This window comes from Daphnia magna, unplaced genomic scaffold, assembly GCF_020631705.1.
Source record: "Daphnia magna isolate NIES unplaced genomic scaffold, ASM2063170v1.1 Dm_contigs074, whole genome shotgun sequence".
Lineage (NCBI taxonomy): Eukaryota > Metazoa > Arthropoda > Branchiopoda > Diplostraca > Daphniidae > Daphnia > Daphnia magna.
Window position 1 is genome coordinate 59,417 of NW_025533120.1, and position 18,024 is coordinate 77,440.

The 18,024-nt window shown below is 37.8% G+C and overlaps 1 protein-coding gene and 2 pseudogenes across 1 annotated transcript; 2 read left to right on the forward strand and 1 right to left on the reverse strand.

Annotated features, from left to right (window-relative positions):
* Positions 1-2,142: 2,142 nt before the first annotated feature.
* LOC123477520 lies at positions 2,143-6,686 on the forward strand (annotated as a pseudogene).
* A 4,593-nt stretch (positions 6,687-11,279) lies between these two features.
* On the forward strand, positions 11,280-12,745 carry LOC116926923. The gene is made up of 6 exons (XM_045180902.1): positions 11,280-11,296; positions 11,589-11,726; positions 11,792-11,920; positions 11,984-12,121; positions 12,188-12,340; positions 12,407-12,745. The coding sequence occupies exons 1-6, from the start codon at positions 11,280-11,282 to the stop codon at positions 12,657-12,659; spliced, it is 828 nt and encodes a 275-aa protein (XP_045036837.1). The 3' UTR covers positions 12,660-12,745.
* Positions 12,746-14,393: 1,648 nt separating this feature from the next.
* LOC116923918 lies at positions 14,394-16,828 on the reverse strand (annotated as a pseudogene).
* Between the last annotated feature and the right edge of the window lie 1,196 nt (positions 16,829-18,024).

An 18,024-nucleotide genomic window follows, 5' to 3' on the forward strand; every position in this document is an offset into this window, starting at 1 on the left:
TAAGGTTCTACATCAAATGCACAGCTTGCCTTGACAGCTATTGCTATGAGTGCGACCAAAGAAAACATTTAACTTCTCCATTTCATCATCGCACCTTCTTCAGTGAGATGCATTCCAAAGTTCTTTTGCCAACACAGTTTGTTGATTGTAATGGAGGATTGATCAACCAAGGTATTTTACATTTTATTTTTTTAAGTTATTTTAACTGATTTTTTCTTTAATCTACATGTTTTTGTGCCTTGTGTGGCCCCAAATACATGTGCTTCATGTTCAGAAAATGGAATTTTGCGAGCTCAGTGTGGACCTGAGAAAGTTGCTGTCATAACAAAAGAAGGTAAATATCTCAAGTTCGCTGTATGTTCTGACAACTTATTAATTCAAAATTTTAAAAGGGCGTTTTGATTTGACATGGACCGAATTTAAATGTTCCAGCTGTACAGCAGTCATATCAGCAAAACAATCGGATTTCGTTGCCTCTGGGTGGTGGCCTGGGTCTCCCAATACAAAAACATACTTATTCTCGATGAATCTGCTTGTTATGTGGAACCATTTGTCCCACAAAACGCCAGGAACTTCAGAGCGAAAATTTCTTGATACCCTAGGAGAAATCTCAAAACTTGCCGGACGGTCTCATGTTATTGACCGGCATATCTTTGGAATGTCCAACAGATATTTTCAACAAATGGAACATTTAATTGAAGTTGAAATACGACTGCGTAAGCTCTTTAATTGCAAGGCATGTGGAAAAAACCCTTTGGCAATCCACATAGATTGAATAATAAAGCTCTATCGTTGGCTAAGTGCTCAAGGGTAAGTTTTAAAATTTACATAATTTTTGCGCTATGAATAAATGAAGTATACATTTATCAATAGATGCGGCCTTTCGTATTTGTTTCCTGGAGTCGGGTTCGTCGGTGATTCCGAATTTGAACTTCACGCGGAAAAAATAAATAAAGTGAAACCGAAGGTTAGTTAAATTTTCAAAAATATGCTTTAAAGAAATATTGCATTTTTTGCTTTTGCTCTGTATATATATTCATATTGGAAAAGTAGAGAAAGATACGTGTGGGGGAGCCGCCTATAAAGCCGGAAAGTCTGGCGCCATAGGAAGAAAAGGCCTGTCAGAAACCGGTGGGGTTTTCTGTACCTGCCGGCATGGCTATCTCTTGAGAGCGGTCGATATGCTCAAGGGCGAGACATATCGCCATGTTCACTATCTACATGATTTCGCGTATCGGAGCGGATGTAAATTTCTCTGCTATGACGTGGTATGCCAATACTGGTCCTTCGCTGCCGACATTTCCGAAGAATTGGAAGAATTCAAATGCCATACCAAAAACATGCAACCTTTCCTCTCTCGCTGGCATGGGAAAACTCATGCGTGGTATTGTCAGGTATATTAATTTGTTTATCTTTCTCCGTGTGTTCTTAAATTTACTTACATTTTACATTTCAGATTTTGTTTTCTGGACACTGGTTAAAAGGTGCTTGCCTGACTACTGGTGAGACAACAGAACAAACCAATTCAAAAATGGCCAGATATAGTAGTATCACAAAGCACATGGGTAGATCCAGTAAGCTTATTATTTAATACTGGTAACCGTTTTTCTTCTTTCAATGTAAAAACATAATGGCATTTTTTCCTTCATTCAGACCGTCGCGATCATTTAACGTTGGCAATGATATACGCAAACATAGAGAAAGAAGAGGTAATGCCAAAGCTGTTGAAAAAATTTTTGAAATCAGTAAATATATTTTTCCGTAACCTTTTCTCAATAATTGTATTTTCGAAATTTAGGCGGAAGAAAGTTCTGTTCGTTATGAGCGCGAGTTTCAGAGACTTATAAATAAACGGAAAGATTAACTGTTGCTCTTACAAAATTCGATAGATGACAAACTAAAGGAGGTTAGTTAATACTTTAAGTTGACAGCTCTTGCGCTGGAATTTCCAAATTTCTTTATTCAAAGGTTAAAGGAGAAATGCTTCAGTGCTTAAAACAGATCAACGAAATTGTTAAATCTGGATTTCCGACTCAAGAATCATTGGCCCGCAGCCAGAAATTGAAAGAATCTTATGATATGGCAAATTAAACAAAGTTGAATTACATCTTTTAATCATATTGGTAGTCTAATAGTCATATAATGAACTTTTCAGAGCAAGTTAGTAATAGAACAATTACAAGAAAACAAGAGAAAAACTATAAGCGACCTTGATGGAGACATTCTGATGAAGTTACCGGAAATACTTCAACAACTGAAAGTCGAAGTACGAAAATGTCTAAGTACATTATTTTATATGTCTTTAAACTAGCATCCTCTTTATAAACAAATCCAATTTTTACTAGACAAAAGAATTTCGGCGAAAACTCCACTATCAGTTTCTCAAAAAAATTTGGAAGGCATACATCTTATTATTAAAAATATCTAGAATCGCATTTCAAAGGACACTGGTAATGATATATTCACGTCTGTATGTGGTCAAAATAATTAACTTGTCCACGTTATTCATAGATGCTTCCAAACAGCGAATACAGCTTAGGAAGCAGATGGGCTAATACGTTGAAAAGGCTACGAAACTTGTTGCCGTTATAAATTCGCAGCTAGATGGAGGTGTGGTTTCCATGGACGACTGTTACCGGGGCGTTTTTCCATGGCAGTCTGCATATGATAGTACGACAACACCACTTATTCCATAATATAAAACCTAACATGTAAAACAAATCTTATTATATAGTATCATTCCAAGACAATTTCAACTTGGTTGATGCCTGGATGCTAACTAACAGAAGCAGGGAAGAAATTTTGCAAGTGAAAGAAGAAATGAAGAGTTTTGAAACTGGGTTGGTTGACGCCAAAAAAAAAAACTGGAAAAATAATTTAATATGCACCTTCATAGTGAATATCTTTTAATGAGGGGAAAAGCATTTCTTATGCATCCAGAAATTCAGAGGCTTAGTCGCTTGTTGGATGATTGCGACCACTGGTTTTGTGAGACCAGCACAGATTCTAACAGTCGCGATATTATATAGACCGAGAGCCTCCGACGGTTAGGGGTAATTTTTTTAACAAAAGGCAGACCGCCAAAAATATTTAAGTTAAGGTATTTTATCGGCAGAAATGCAAGTCTGCCCTGCCACAGAGGGTTCCCCTGGGCGGTACCGACTCCCGAAGTCGGCGGGAAATGCCCAAGTTGGGCAAAATTTCAAGACGGATAAGATTTTCACTAAAAAAAAGAGCGTGAAAAGTTATACCTAAACCGCTCAGACCAGACGAAAAAATCGGGTTCCCAATACCGACCAGACGCAGGTGTGTAACGGTTTTCCCCCTGTCAAATTCCTTTATGATTAGTGGCAACGTCGCATTGACGGCGGCAAATTCAAAAATTTCATGTTATTTTTTTAGTACTCGAATGATTTCTGTAATATAACATTTATTTTGGTTGTAATTATTATATTCTGAAATTGAATGAATACATAATAGCAACTCGCAACACATTACTGTCATCTAAAGCTTTATTATTTTATTATTTTGCCGATTCAGAAGCCGAAAATGGGTGTTTCTATAATTTAACTCCACAAAAACCAAAGTAAGTCACAATCAGTAGTTAGCACAAGAGCATGTCATAACCGTTCTCGATGGAAACTGAAATAAAAGCTTAATATTCGTTTTCTCCTCCTCGCGAAGGAAAGATTGCATAATAACATTCAAACATTAACGAATATGACAACTAATAGCTAATACAAGAGCTGCTCCAACAATGACGTCAAGTTATCGGGCCGGGAAAAGGGAAATTTAGGCTAAAAAAAAACAAAATAACAAAAAAACCTAAAACAAAAAAAAATGATGTGACGGGATCCCATTTGATGATGACTTATTCACATCTTAGCTTTCATGTTCATAAGACGATCAATAACAGAGAAGATTGATTTTCCCGTGACGTCGTCACCAACGTTCCGATCGCAGTTTTGTTATTACAAAATTGTTGGTCTATATTCACCATGTAGCCGCGTCTCTGTTCAATATTTCACTTCTTAAGCTACTACACCCAACTAGGTATGGGGCGATGAACGTGACGAAAAACTGACTGAAAAGATAGCCAAATAGGCAAGGGAGGAATGGGATTAGGCCAAAGGATTTGTGGCAAAAGACAATCAATTAAATTAGCCCGACTTTTCACTTACAGGATATACTTTGTGGGTGGACTAAACGTGAGCTAAGCTTATTCGACGTCAATGGCAACATACTTCGTCCGCTCATCCCGTTTGGCTGATCGGTATACCTATAGCCTAACATAATAGCAATATACATAATAGCAACTGGCAACACATTACTGGCATCTAAAGCTTCGTCTGCTTGGTAAAAGATTTTTTTTGACAAGAAGGAAATGTGATGATACGAGAAGTTAAAAATGGAAAATAATGCAAGTCAACCTAACAGAAAGTGTATTCTTCACCTAGAAGAATCCCAAACGAAGGAAGGGATAATTTCATTTAACGAAATTACGGCATTTCACGTTAATTTAATTACGTCATTAATTACGGCATTCATAATTTCTTTATCGTCACCAGATAAGCTTAGTCCTTAATCCAATGGCCCTATTCCTGCTGACACTCATCGTTGCCACGCATTGATGTGCCGTTGTTTATGTTTGGCAGTATCTCACGAATTGTTGACAATCTAAGCCACGGGTGAGGCAACGTTCTGCGAAGCCAAAAAACGACACGTCGGCAGGATCCGGTTCCGATTCAATTAGCTTTCAGTTTGACAGCCGCGGGCTTGACTTGCCAGTCGAAAGGAGTTGGGAGGAGGCAGTCACTAGCGAATACATTTTGACGTGCTCTCACGGCAAATCAAAGCAAAGAAAATGGGAAACACACAAGCGGAGACTGGTTCCTGCTGTTTGGGAAATTTTCCCGTTTTGAATAATATCGCTAAAGTCTTGAATATTAGCGTATACCACACAGAGTGACACATGGAATCCATCTTCAAACGGATAAACCAATTTTCATTGAATTTTCTTTTCTATTCTCGCACTGTTGTTCTTTCCATAGCAGAAACGAAAAGCAGTTGTTGTTATCAGCTGCTCTCTTTGTTTGTTATTTTACTAACAGCTGTTTGACGTTTAATTGACTTGCAATCGTCAACTAATAATTTAACCAATCATGCCGAGGATCACATTGCTCAACGTTCGAAATAAATGAGCACAAACACACAGGTAGATTTGATGTGTTTTGTCAGTATAGGTATACCGATCAGCCAAACGGGATGAGCGGACGAAGTATGTTGCCATTGACGTCGAATAAGCTTAGCTCACGTTTTGTCCACCCACAAAGTATATCCTGTAAGTGAAAAGTCGGGCTAATTTAATTGATTTTCTTTTGCCACAAATCCTTTGGCCTAATCCCATTCCTCCCTTGCCTATTTGGCTATCTTTTCAGTCAGTTTTTCGTCACGTTCATCGCCCCATACCTAGTTGGGTGTAGTAGCTTAAGAAGTGAAATATTGAACAGAGACGCGGCTACATGGTGAATATAGACCAACAATTTTGTAATAACAAAACTGCGATCGGAACGTTGGTGACGACGTCACGGGAAAATCAATCTTCTCTGTTATTGATCGTCTTATGAACATGAAAGCTAAGATGTGAATAAGTCATCATCAAATAGGATCCCGTCACATCATTTTTTTTTTTGTTTTAGGTTTTTTGTTATTTTGTTTTTTGTTTTTTTTTAGCCTAAATTTCCCTTTTCCCGGCCCGATAACTTGACGTCATTGTTGGAGCAGCTCTTGTATTAGCTATTAGTTGTCATATTCGTTAATGTTTGAATGTTATTATGCAATCTTTCCTTCGCGAGGAGGAGAAAACGAATATTAAGCTTTTATTTCAGTTTCCATCGAGAACGGTTATGACATGCTCTTGTACTAACTACTGATTGTGACTTACTTTGGTTTTTGTGGAGTTAAATTATAGAAACACCCATTTTCGGCTTCTGAATCGGCAAAATAATAAAATAATAAAGCTTTAGATGACAGTAATGTGTTGCGAGTTGCTATTATGTATTCATTCAATTTCAGAATATTATAATTACAACCAAAATAAATGTTATATTACAGAAATCATTCGAGTACTAAAAAAATAACATGAAATTTTTGAATTTGCCGCCGTCAATGCGACGTTGCCACTATTCATAAAGGAATTTGACAGGGGGAAAACCGTTACACACCTGCGTCTGGTCGGTATTGGGAACCCGATTTTTTCGTCTGGTCTGAGCGGTTTAGGTATAACTTTTCACGCTCTTTTTTTAGTGAAAATCTTATCCGTCTTGAAATTTTGCCCAACTTGGGCATTTCCCGCCGACTTCGGGAGTCGGTACCGCCCAGGGGAACCCTCTGCGGCAGGGCAGACTTGCATTTCAGCCGATAAAATACCTTAACTTAAATATTTTTGGCGGTCTGCCTTTTGTTAAAAAAATTACCCCTAACCGTCGCAGGCTCTCGGTCTAATACGTAACCTTTGCGAATATTACGGTGAAACTGATAGCGGAAGTACGGATGATGATGATGTCGATCAGGGAACGGAAACTGAAGATGAGTTGGATGAAAGAGAACCTGAAAGTGATAGCGGAAGTACGGAAGATGATGATGTCGATCAGGGAACGGAATCTGAAGATGAGTTTGATGGATAAGAATGCGATTGCTATATATTGTGTGATAGAGATCAGTGAAAAATGCAGAGTTTAAAAAAAATTATATTACGTGTTTTTGTTTCATTAATGAGTAGTTTCGGGGAGTGCGACGTGACACCTCCCAACTCTATCCCCCAGCTCTTCCCGGATAGTAGCAACCCCGAGATAATGGCGAGAAAAATGACAGATTTTTGTCGATTTCTTTGGCATTGCATGTTCCTCTTGAAGGGAGGATGGTTAAAAAATAAACCTTTATAAAGATTGAGATAAATAGGAAAGCAATTAGATGATAAGTTTCCATATGCGAGCTCTTTTCCACTCCTTCCCGTACAGTTAAAAACGGAATCATTTATAACGCCTAAACTGTAGATAAAAACACTTTGGATTTTACGTGAATCAATATCTTTCCTAAAGCTTGTTCCTTTTTCTGAATAATTGAATGCGAAAAAAACGTAGAAAAGACCAAAAGAACAAAACACTTGTTTTATTCGTTTCATCGATCAAGCGCACAATTGTAATCAACCGACTGAAGCAAAAAAATATTATGGAATGAAATTGATTTTTGACTTTCCGTTTTATTTCATACGCCCATTCCGAGTAGAAGGAGCGTAACAGAAAATCGAGCATCGACGCCAACAGCACAAAAATCGGGGCTCAAAAGCTCCAGGTGAGCGCCATATGGTCGATATTGCCCCTTATGTTTTTCTTCTTCGTTTATTTGCTGTCCGTGTAGTTGGCACGGGGAATTTTTCAGTTTCTGTCTACATGTGTTATACATTTTCTGCTGTTTTAGAACCCAGCCAACTCTCCCCAACTCATTTATAGTTGGTGTGTGTATGTTCCACTTGATAGAAGCGCCAAGGCCAAAAAGGAGAAATAATCGATTCATCTGCCAGTGGAGGTTTTGATAGGTAGATAGATGTACAGGGGTGAGCACTTATAGAAAACACCAGTAGACACAACAACACGGTGTTGTTGTTGTGAATAGAAAAAAATGAAGATAACACGACCGCGGGATTTTATTTCGTACCACTCCATGGCGCGTGCTCGATTGTATATGGAGAGGTCCAATCAGATGGAAATCAAATATGCATACACTTTCAGAAAATCTATAGAAAAAAACATTTTTAACGTGCGTATTGTTTAATATTGGATCAAATTCCTTTCAATTAATTGAACGGAAAAAGGTTTGGAGGACCTTGTGTTCATCAGAGACATTACGTTCTTCCACCGAATTTTTTTATCTCGCGAGTGAACCACCAATTAGATAGATACACACTTTTGACTGTGCGTTAGGCAATCCATCGATACACATGAGAGAAACTATGTGCGCTGGAGGAAGAATTTGCCTATTTATCTTGTACACAATCTGATAACGGAATATAAGAAAATAAGTGGGACAAAATAATTTTTTTCAACGGATAATGGGAAAGAGAGTCTAGCGCTCTCAACATACCCGGCGGCAGCAATCAGCCCGGGCAAACATATAGACTCCCTTATATATTATATAGGACATGTAAACTCCAAAAAAATGCGTCTAACCAAGTGTGAATTGAATTTTAAAAACAGAACATCAATGGCCGAATAAGAAAATGCGTAAAAGATTATGGCAACTTTTTTGGGCAATTGAATTTGGCGGAGATTGTATTGGGGAAGAAAAGCCAATATGTTCATCAATAACACAATCGCGCCCGTCGGCGGTGCTTATTAGCGTGTACATAAATGGCTATGTTAACAAAGATACATGTAAATCCTTACGAAAAAGGAAAGGAAACTTATACGGTGAGCATTGGGTACGTGAATAACTCACACGAAGAACCTGTATTCATTCAATCATTCATGATGAAATCAATGTTAACCCAATAATTAAATACAGTCATGCTTGCAAGTTTCTTTAGCAGGCAAATGGGTCTATATCCTTTCATTTTGTTTGGACGGAAGGGATACTATGGTGCCTACCATACCCTCGTTTTCTTTCCATTCTTCTCTTCCTCTACGTTTCAGTCAATTTTCCTACTTTTAATTTTGCACTTTTTTCGCGGGTTGCAAAGAAAGAGAAATAGGAATAGCATAAAGGGGTACGGTAGGCACCAAAGTATCCCCTCCATCAAAAAGAAATAGAAGGATATAGACCGATTAGCCTGCTAAAGAAACTTCCAAGCATGACTGTATATTTCTTGGTTAAGAGGGATGTCGACTAATCATCAAACTGAAGAATCTGCTTTCTTCAACTTCTTTTTTGTTAATAGTAATCACCAAAATTGTTTTCAAAATTATTTTTGAATATCAGACCGGCAATCAGGGCAAACGAATATTTCGTTTTCGTCAACAGCCGGAAACCCTACACATCTAATCATTCATAGTAAAATAATTAATCCAAACTTTAATAATTGGATTAATTGTATACACTAACTTTTTATGAAACCATTGGTCACAAGCACCTTCACACTTCACCAACATTTGCCTTTCTATTGGCTGTAAAACAAGAACTAAAATAAGAGTTTTACGCGTACAGGGCACTTGCCCTGGTATGAGCAAAATATGTCGAAGTTTGGGAAACACTTGCTGAAGTTTCGGCAACCTCTATAGGAATTTGGGTGGGGCGTTGCGGAGGCTGATTACTTTTCGGAGCGTGAGCAACACAGGCAGAAGTTTGAATGGGGCGTCCTACAGTTTGTTCAACAGATGACAGAAAGCTCGTGCTTTTTTCGATTCAATTGCGCCTCCAGACTTCTTTTTTCTCTTTTCTGGCATAAGAGAAGGGATGGCAATTGGGTCTCCAAGTGCAACATCTGTATAAATAAAACATTACAATATGCAATATTTATAAAACAACTTAAAACGCAAGTCGTTACCTGATACACTAACTGGGATAGCATCGATATCTTTACCTTGAACGGTTTGCTGCCAATCATCAAGCATACCTAAATAATTGTAAATATTTTGTTTTACATGTTTTGAAAACATCGATCTATTCAATTTTAGATTACCCAACACAAACTGAGGGTTTAGCTCGCCTTCTTGTAACAAAACTCCTAATGGTTCCTGCATCTGTATTAATTGAGCTACAACAAAGCAAATATGTTAATCTAAATAATATTTTCAACATTACCGAATTATTACCTTGAGCTTCATTTGAAAGAGTTACAACACCATCTGCTCCAACATTGAAAGCAAAATCAAAAATTGTGTTATTCTGGTCACAAACATCTGCTTCAGCGGTAGTAATCTCCCCATGCTCTGTAGGTAGACTTATTCCATCAGCATTATCATCTACGGGATAACAATCATTATCACTATCAGCATGATTATTTTCAGCATTGTCTCCATTGTCAGACTCAGGAACATCATCTTGAAGAGTAGAAAACTTAGTCGCAGTGCTATGACACTGCTCTACTTCCACAGGTTCATTTGCTTTACGCTTTCCTGAAGTTAAATATATTATGAACAGTTGAAATAGTTAAATGAAAAGTAATCCTATTTACCTTCCATTAATGAAAATATTTTTTCCCAGTACTTTAAGAAGTTTTTTGAGTCTGACTTTTTTATGAGTTGCTTCGTTGTCTCTCCAAAACTCCAACATCCAGTGCTCCCAACACTTTCATTTGGGAAATAGGAAAATATCAGAAACTGTGCATTAATATCTCTTGACATCTGATTTGCTTGTATAACAAATAATTAAATTAAGTTTAAAACCCAAACAACTTAACGAAAAACCATACTAGGAAAAGAAGCCTAGACATTCTATGTTTGTTTGTGTTGAAGTTATTTGACTGTTTGTTTTTCCCATATGATCTAAATTTAGGCTTACTGAAGCCTTTTTTTAAGGTTTTTCGATCGTCTTTCTTTTTTATTTTTTCCTTCTCAGGTGAATTCATTACATCATTATTCTCAAGAATAGACGCCATTTTTCATAATCGTCTGTAATTGCAAGGCCTACTTAATGGTAAAGGTCTGTAAACTTGTATCACCTAGCATGAAGGCGAGAGGATCTGTCAAATTCCCTATCCTTTCCCCGGGCAAGAGCCAATCAGAAGAAGAAGAAAAGGGGTTACAACTTCGCCATCTGGCGTTCGATACTGCTATCTCGTTAGAATGGCTAGTTCTATCATGTGTTTTACAGATTACTTAAATACTGAATTTACTGAAATAATTAAGTGAAGCATTTGAAAAACATCTTCATCATACTCATCTGGTGTATGATGTTGCTATACAGAAATACAATTATGATGAAAATAAGAAAAAAATTGATAAAATTTTTTGTCGTTCCAGCCCTGACAGCTAGTGATAAAATAGACCATAATACTTACAATTATAAAATAAAATGTGAAGCAGTAGAAAAAACATCTTCTTAATCCTTAGCTGGTGTATAATGTTGTTTCATGGAAATACAAATATGATCTAAACAAGAAAACAAATTGAGAAACATTATTTTTAATCGTTCCTAACAGCTAGTGATGTAAATAGACCATATAATACTTACAGTTATGAAAAAATTAAATGAAGCAATATAAAACATCTTTGACAGATTGTGCATGACATTCTTTGATAGCAATATATGCAATCTTTCATCTGTATAAGAAAAAAAGGAAAATGTTGACGTTACCATGGTATAAGAGTAGATGGTAGAACCACCCTGTTGGATTTGGCCGTAAGGCCTTGTCATAGCTTTTTGAGGGGGTGTTTCAAAGTGAGATCACCCGGTGGGTGGGAGAGGGGGAGAGGGAAAGTGCGGACGTGCCAGAAAACGGTAACAGTGCAGCAATTGCCACCACGCGTAGCGTTGCTGAACTAGGCAAACGTTTGGGAGGTTTTTCCCAGCCCTTCGTTGTCTTAAAGATTGAGTTTCCTTAGTCGTTGTGTTTGTTTTTCTTATTCTTATTTTTTTTTCCTTTAATTTAGTCCACAGAAAGTATTGATTGTTTCTGTCAATGAATGTGCAAGCCAGGATGACCTGATTTCCAATCCATCACAAGATCAGGATAGCTATTGCGAGCATGAGCAACTGAATCATAAGGAAAGCATTTCTACTCCACACTGGTATATGAAATGTTACGTATTTTTTTTATTGTAATTCTTCATCATTGTTTTTTTCTTGACTATAGTCCAGAGCAACTAGTGACTCCTACTGTCAATGCACCAGCAAGTGGGGATGACCGCATTTCTGATCCATCTCCAGTTGAGAACGGCTATTGCGAACGTGAGCAATTGGACAGCTTATCAGCTCCACACAGGTATATGAATTAATTTTTTTTTTGGTATTGCAATGTTTAATCATTTTCCTTTCTTTAATATAGTCAAGAGCAAATACTGACTCCCACTGTCTATGAACCAGCAAGTGAGGTTGACCTGACTTCCCATCCCCAACAACTTGAAGATGGCTACTGCGAGCAGGAGCAGCTGAATCCTGTGGAAAGCATTGCTGCTCCACATAGGTATTTGTACGAATTTGATTTAACTCGTTTTGTATTGCTTCATTCTATCTTCTTTCCTCAATTTAGTCCAGAGCAACTACAGGACCCGACTGTCAATAAACCAGCAAGTGAGGTTGACCTGATTTCCGTTCTTTCACCAGCTGCAGATGTCTTAGTGGATACAATGAATGAAATTCCAGAGAATGAGAATCCTGAGGGAAGCATTGCTGCTCCACAGAGGTATTTGTACGAATTTGATTTTACTCGTTTTGTATTACTTAATTTTATCTTCTTTCTTTAAATTAGTCCGAAACAACCAGCGGCAACAAAACAAAAAAGGAAATACAGTATAATCCCACCGAGTGCCTGCAGATTGTGCCAAAAAGAAATTAAGGGCCAATGTCCTGCATGTCAGATGAAGGAATTTAAGCGGTTATTAAGAGAGGAAGATAAGCAACTGCGGAGTGTCATGAGGCACCAAGCAAAATCAACAAGATACAACTGTCAATACAAATGTTTAAAAAGAGACTCGCACATAACTTTTTTTCCAAAATTTTAATTTGGCTAACGTTACCTATTTTATCGTGAATTTTCCAGTAAAAAGTACAGCAAAACAACAATAAATATAAATAAACACAAGTGAAACCAGAGTCCAGAGTGACACTGCCAAAGAGTGACAACTGACAGGTAGTGATAGCAAACCTCCCAAACGCTTGCCTAGTTCAGCAACGCTACGCGTGGTGGCAGTTGCTGCACTGTTACCGTTTTCTGGCACGTCCGCACTTTCCCTCTCCCCCTCTCCCACCCACCGGGTGATCTCACTTTGAAACACCCCCTCAAAAAGCTATGACAAGCCCTTACGGCCAAATCCAACAGGGTGGTTCTACCATCTACTCTTATACCATGACGTTACCATTCTGAACATTATACAGTCATGCTATACAGAATATAACTTTTTAAGAAACCAGACAAAATGGAGCAAAATGAAAATAAAAATGGAAAAACCTGATCAAAAGCAAGAAAAATAAACAACTGCAGACGAATTCAGATAAAATGCAAAAAATTAATTTGACAGCTCTATGGGATATTTGAATTCTGGATTTAAAGAACTCAGTTAAGCAAAGTTTACTTGAAATCCAAGAATTAACTATGATTTTAAGAGCTTATTTCTGTTAAACTGTTAAGAAATCTTCCAAATAAATTCAAAATAAAAGAGGAAAACAAAGTAAAAGAAAAAATAACTGTATGAAAATACCCGGCTAAAAACACAAAATGGCTGACCAGGTTTTATTACAGACAGCCGACGTTACGAAATTAACAATTGACTAGTCGATAAGTATTGATCTAGGTAGGGGAAAAAGTGACGGCGCAATTCGTCCATACTTATAGACTAGTCTTCTGCGACCAACCTGAGAAATGACGAGGATAGACTGACAGTAGTCTTTGACTATGACGAATATTCCTTTCGTACCCTCAAAACTGAAATCGGACGCTTCTATAATGATCTTCTACTGGATCCTCTCACCACTGAAGGAACGGAAAAAATTGGCTGCCCTATCCCCCCAACCCCCTAGGTTAGCGTTCAGAATTAGCCAATCACTCGGTTCCAAAGTTGGACCGACTTACAAGCTCGGCTAGCTCCATCTATTTCTCAACAAAAGAAATAAGCAAAGCATTTTTTTTCTATACCCTAACCTATCCTGACCTAAACTAACCTAACCCATTTTTCCTATTTTTTCCCCTTTTTTCCAAATCAGTGAGGGATATAACTGATTTCACCCAAAAGCAGTTGACAGACAACGGATCATTTTCGTTTTTAAAACTATACCTAACCGAACCCAATAAAACCATCCAAATTGGGAAATGGGGCATCTAACTCCGGCAACCCTGCATTATTCAATTCTGGGGCTTGGTCTTGAGGACCATGAAACCCGTCAATATCCAATTTGGCCAGGCCAACCCTAGGCTGTTTCATTTTACACTTTTTTTTTTATTTTGCGGGGGACGTTTAATATATCTTGCGCCTAGGTAAAAAAATACATTCCGTGAAAAAAAAAAAATAGTTTTAGCACCCGCGCCGACGAAGAAACTGAAAAAAAGGAACAAAGTTCGCCTTTTTTTTACAATATCTTGGGTTCAATCAAATATTTTCAACCCGACGCTTTATATGTGATTGATTATCATGTAATGAATAGAAGTATCAAATTTCGCTAAAAAATAATCACATTAAAGACTTGCGCCATGAAAATAATTATTAGTGATTGTATTTTACGGCAGTGCAGGAGGTATAACTTTATGCTTTACCTAGACTAGATTTACTATTGACATCAAATCTTTTTCTATATTCTTCTACTACCACTAGAAGAAACTCCTGCTCCTCCACATTTGTAGTAGCATCCTTGAAATCGGTTATCATTTTGATCGCTCTTTCTGCGCAGTCAGTTACGACCTCGAATGCGCTCATGATTTCCTTTAATTTGCGGTATCCGCTGATTTTTTACCAATAAACTACTGGTACTTGCATCCAGTCAAGCATCTCACCGTCAATGTTGAGAAGATTAAAGAGAAGCCAACTTTTGGCACCAACAAATAAATTTTGTTGATTTGGGTAATCAATCTCATCAGGGTTAATTAATGGGAATTTTGGTTTTCCGGGAGGCATATCTTTGGAACGATTGAAAGTTAGCAGTTGTTTGACCATACTTTCCCTCAATGCATTCGGAAGACTTTCATAAAAAAACTAAATACAATTAACTCCTCCGTAAGGTACCATAAGTGGTTACAAATAGATTTGATTGCGACATTTCCCACTGTTTCATCTTTTTTTTTAACCAATTCATCTTTGAAAGATACCTCAGGTCTACTGCGGGAGCTAACGATGCAAGTCTTGATTGCATAAATGGACGAGTATGGAAAAGTGCAATGAAATTCACCATTTTATGGACATTGCTGGTTTCTTCTACTGTCATTTCAAAACGTTCCGATATCAGCTGGATTTAAAAAAATAAATTGCATACGCGTGATGATGCGCACCTAATGATGATTATTTATTTTTTTTACAAATCCTATTATGTTGTTCTCGTTTAATACTACCTGGTTTTCGTATGCTAAATGGGAATACCGAACCTTCGAGAAAAATAACTGTTAACTGGAGTAACTCGAGGTAATCTGATCGAGGGAATGTATCATTTTCTATTAATTCACTGCCTCATTCAATCACTTCATCGGCAAGTTGTTGCATTTCGATGTCGCCTTCCGAATAAAAAAGAATCAAGTCCTGATGATAATGCAATGCGTGTTAATTGAAAGTTATAGGGAAGACGAGGTTATTTAATTCCTTCACCTGTATGTCTTGGTTCAATTCAGGAAAATCCTTTTGAAACCGCTTGAAGATAGATTCAGACGGGGTGTTACGTTTTCCGCATATTGATTCTGCTACGTGTTGTATATGAATTTCAAATAAATTATGGCGACAAGCGAACCACAACACCGCATGACCTAAAGTTTTCTCAATGAACGTTGCTGCTTCTTGGAAGCGCCCAGTATTACTACTGGTAGTGTCAAACACGAGAGCAAAAACTTCTTTTAACACACCCCATTTCTCCAGCAATCTAACTACAACATCGTGCTGCTGTCTACCAGTTGAATTGCTTATTTTTGGAACTCCAAGCAGTTTAGGACTTTCAAGTTGCGGGAATCCGCTAATCAAAATCGCAATTCTGTCATCAAGTAATCTACTTAGATACCTGAATATAAAGTAAAACATACGAGCATTGTTAGGCAACATCTGCTTTTTTACATAAAAATTTTATACAAACATGATTAATTTGGAATCCCAATGTGCTACGACAAATTTAGGCTTTTCAAATTGTTCAGTTATCCGCGAACAAATTTCACGCCTGTTTGCTCTTCTTTGGCGAGACGCACTTGCCACAGATAGAGTTACTTGTTGAAGATCTCCACCTCCAGCTGTAATAGTTGAAGCGACGATAGCGTCGTGATCTCTAACACTTTGATTCCGAGCATCAGCTGCTTGACCGGTTGCTTTCAACAGTGACTTTGCGGGAAGTTCAAGAGTAACGGAATCAGGTCGTGGAGTACGAGATAGATCACTAAATGTGTCTCCTGATGAAGAGGACTCTACAATTTTAGATTCCTCACTCAAAGACGATGATTCATTGGCTCTCTCTACATTGGTTGGAGTCAAAGAATTCTTTCGCTTTCTAGAAGCTCTTTCAATATCTTTTTCGTCTACTCTGTCCATGAATCCCCGTTGTAGAACTTCTCTTTGTGCGAGTAAAAATTTGAAATCAACTGCAGCGTTTGGGTTGTGAGAAGCTTTTAACTTTTGTTCGACATCTTTTGGAGACAAATCCAATAATTCGTTGAGACTCGTTTTAAAGGAAACAATTTTATCTTAAGCGAAATCTTTTTTCTGTTTTCTACTGGTATCTTTAAAATTTCTTTCCAACTGTGGTGTAAATTTTAATGTCATTCACACAGGTATTATCTGCCTTAATTGGGATACCAGCTCTTTCCCAAACAACTTAAAGTTCTGCAAAGATTTCACGACAAATATCAATATGCTGACTTTTTTTTCGTCCTGAATTGAATTGAATTGAAGCGAGCCAAAACAACGCCTTTTGTAGGCAACTTTGAAGCATTAGCTAAACTTTTACGATGACTGTAACCAATGAGGCAATCCTTGTTTCTTAATGAAGAAGCCATGATAACCAACTGACGTAAAAAAACAATCTCATCTTTGACAATACTTTCATATGTTCTATAGCGCTTAGGTGCCATATGTCATATTTTTCATGCCGCAAGTCTTTAATGTGATTATTTTTAGCGAAATTTGATACTTCTATTCATTACATGATAATCAATCACATATAAAGCGCCGGGTTGAAAATATTTGATTGAACCCAACATTTTGTAAAAAGAGGCAAATTTTGTTCCGTTTTTTCAGTTTTTTCGTCGGCGCGGTTGCTAAAACTATTAATTTTTTTTTCACGGAATGTATTTTCTTACCTAGGTGCAAGATATACAGTCATGCTTGCAAGTTTCTTTAGCAGGCAAATGGGTCTATATCCTTTCATTTTGTTTGGACGGAAGGGATACTATGGTGCCTACCATACCCTCGTTTTCTTTCCATTCTTCTCTTCCTCTACGTTTCAGTTAATTTTCCTACATTTAATGTTGCACCTTTTTCGCGGGTTGCAAAGAAAGAGAAATAGGAATAGCATAAAGGGGTACGGTAGGCACCAAAGTATCCCCTCCATCAAAAAGAAATAGAAGGATATAGACCGATTAGCCTGCTAAAGAAACTTCGAAGCATGACTGTATTAAACGTCCCCCGCAAAATTCAAAAAAAAGTGTAAAATGAAACAGCCTAGGCTAGGCTACGGCAGAGAAAGCAGGGGACAGAGGAGTCGGGGATAGAATAATTTTACGACGTCATCAACTTATGTCAGAAAGTAGATCCTGGTATGACGGAGGAAGCGAAGGTGGATTATCTTTTTAGGGGATTGAAACCCACCTTATTGGAGAAAATTTGGATTGTTAGTCCAAAAACGTCCACGGAATTTCTAGCAGCCCTAAAGCTACATACTGTGGCCGCAGAATTAGCGATTCGACCGGACTGGGCCATCAGCGTCTTGGGCGCCGCGAAGGGTGGTACAGCACCTAGGCAAGACACGAAAGACGAACTTCGAGAACTAGTTCTCGAATTAAAAGCTGAACTCGCTGAGCTGAAGCGAGCGTCCAAATTTTCCGGGTCATCCGGTAAACGAGATGGAGCGAGGTCGCCGCAAAACTCAGTCTCGTTTGCATCTTCGACGGTGGATGAGAAACCCATTTGTCATAGGTGTGGGAAAGGTGGCCATATTGCTCGCTATTGTGAGGCGGAAAAAGTGAATGACAAG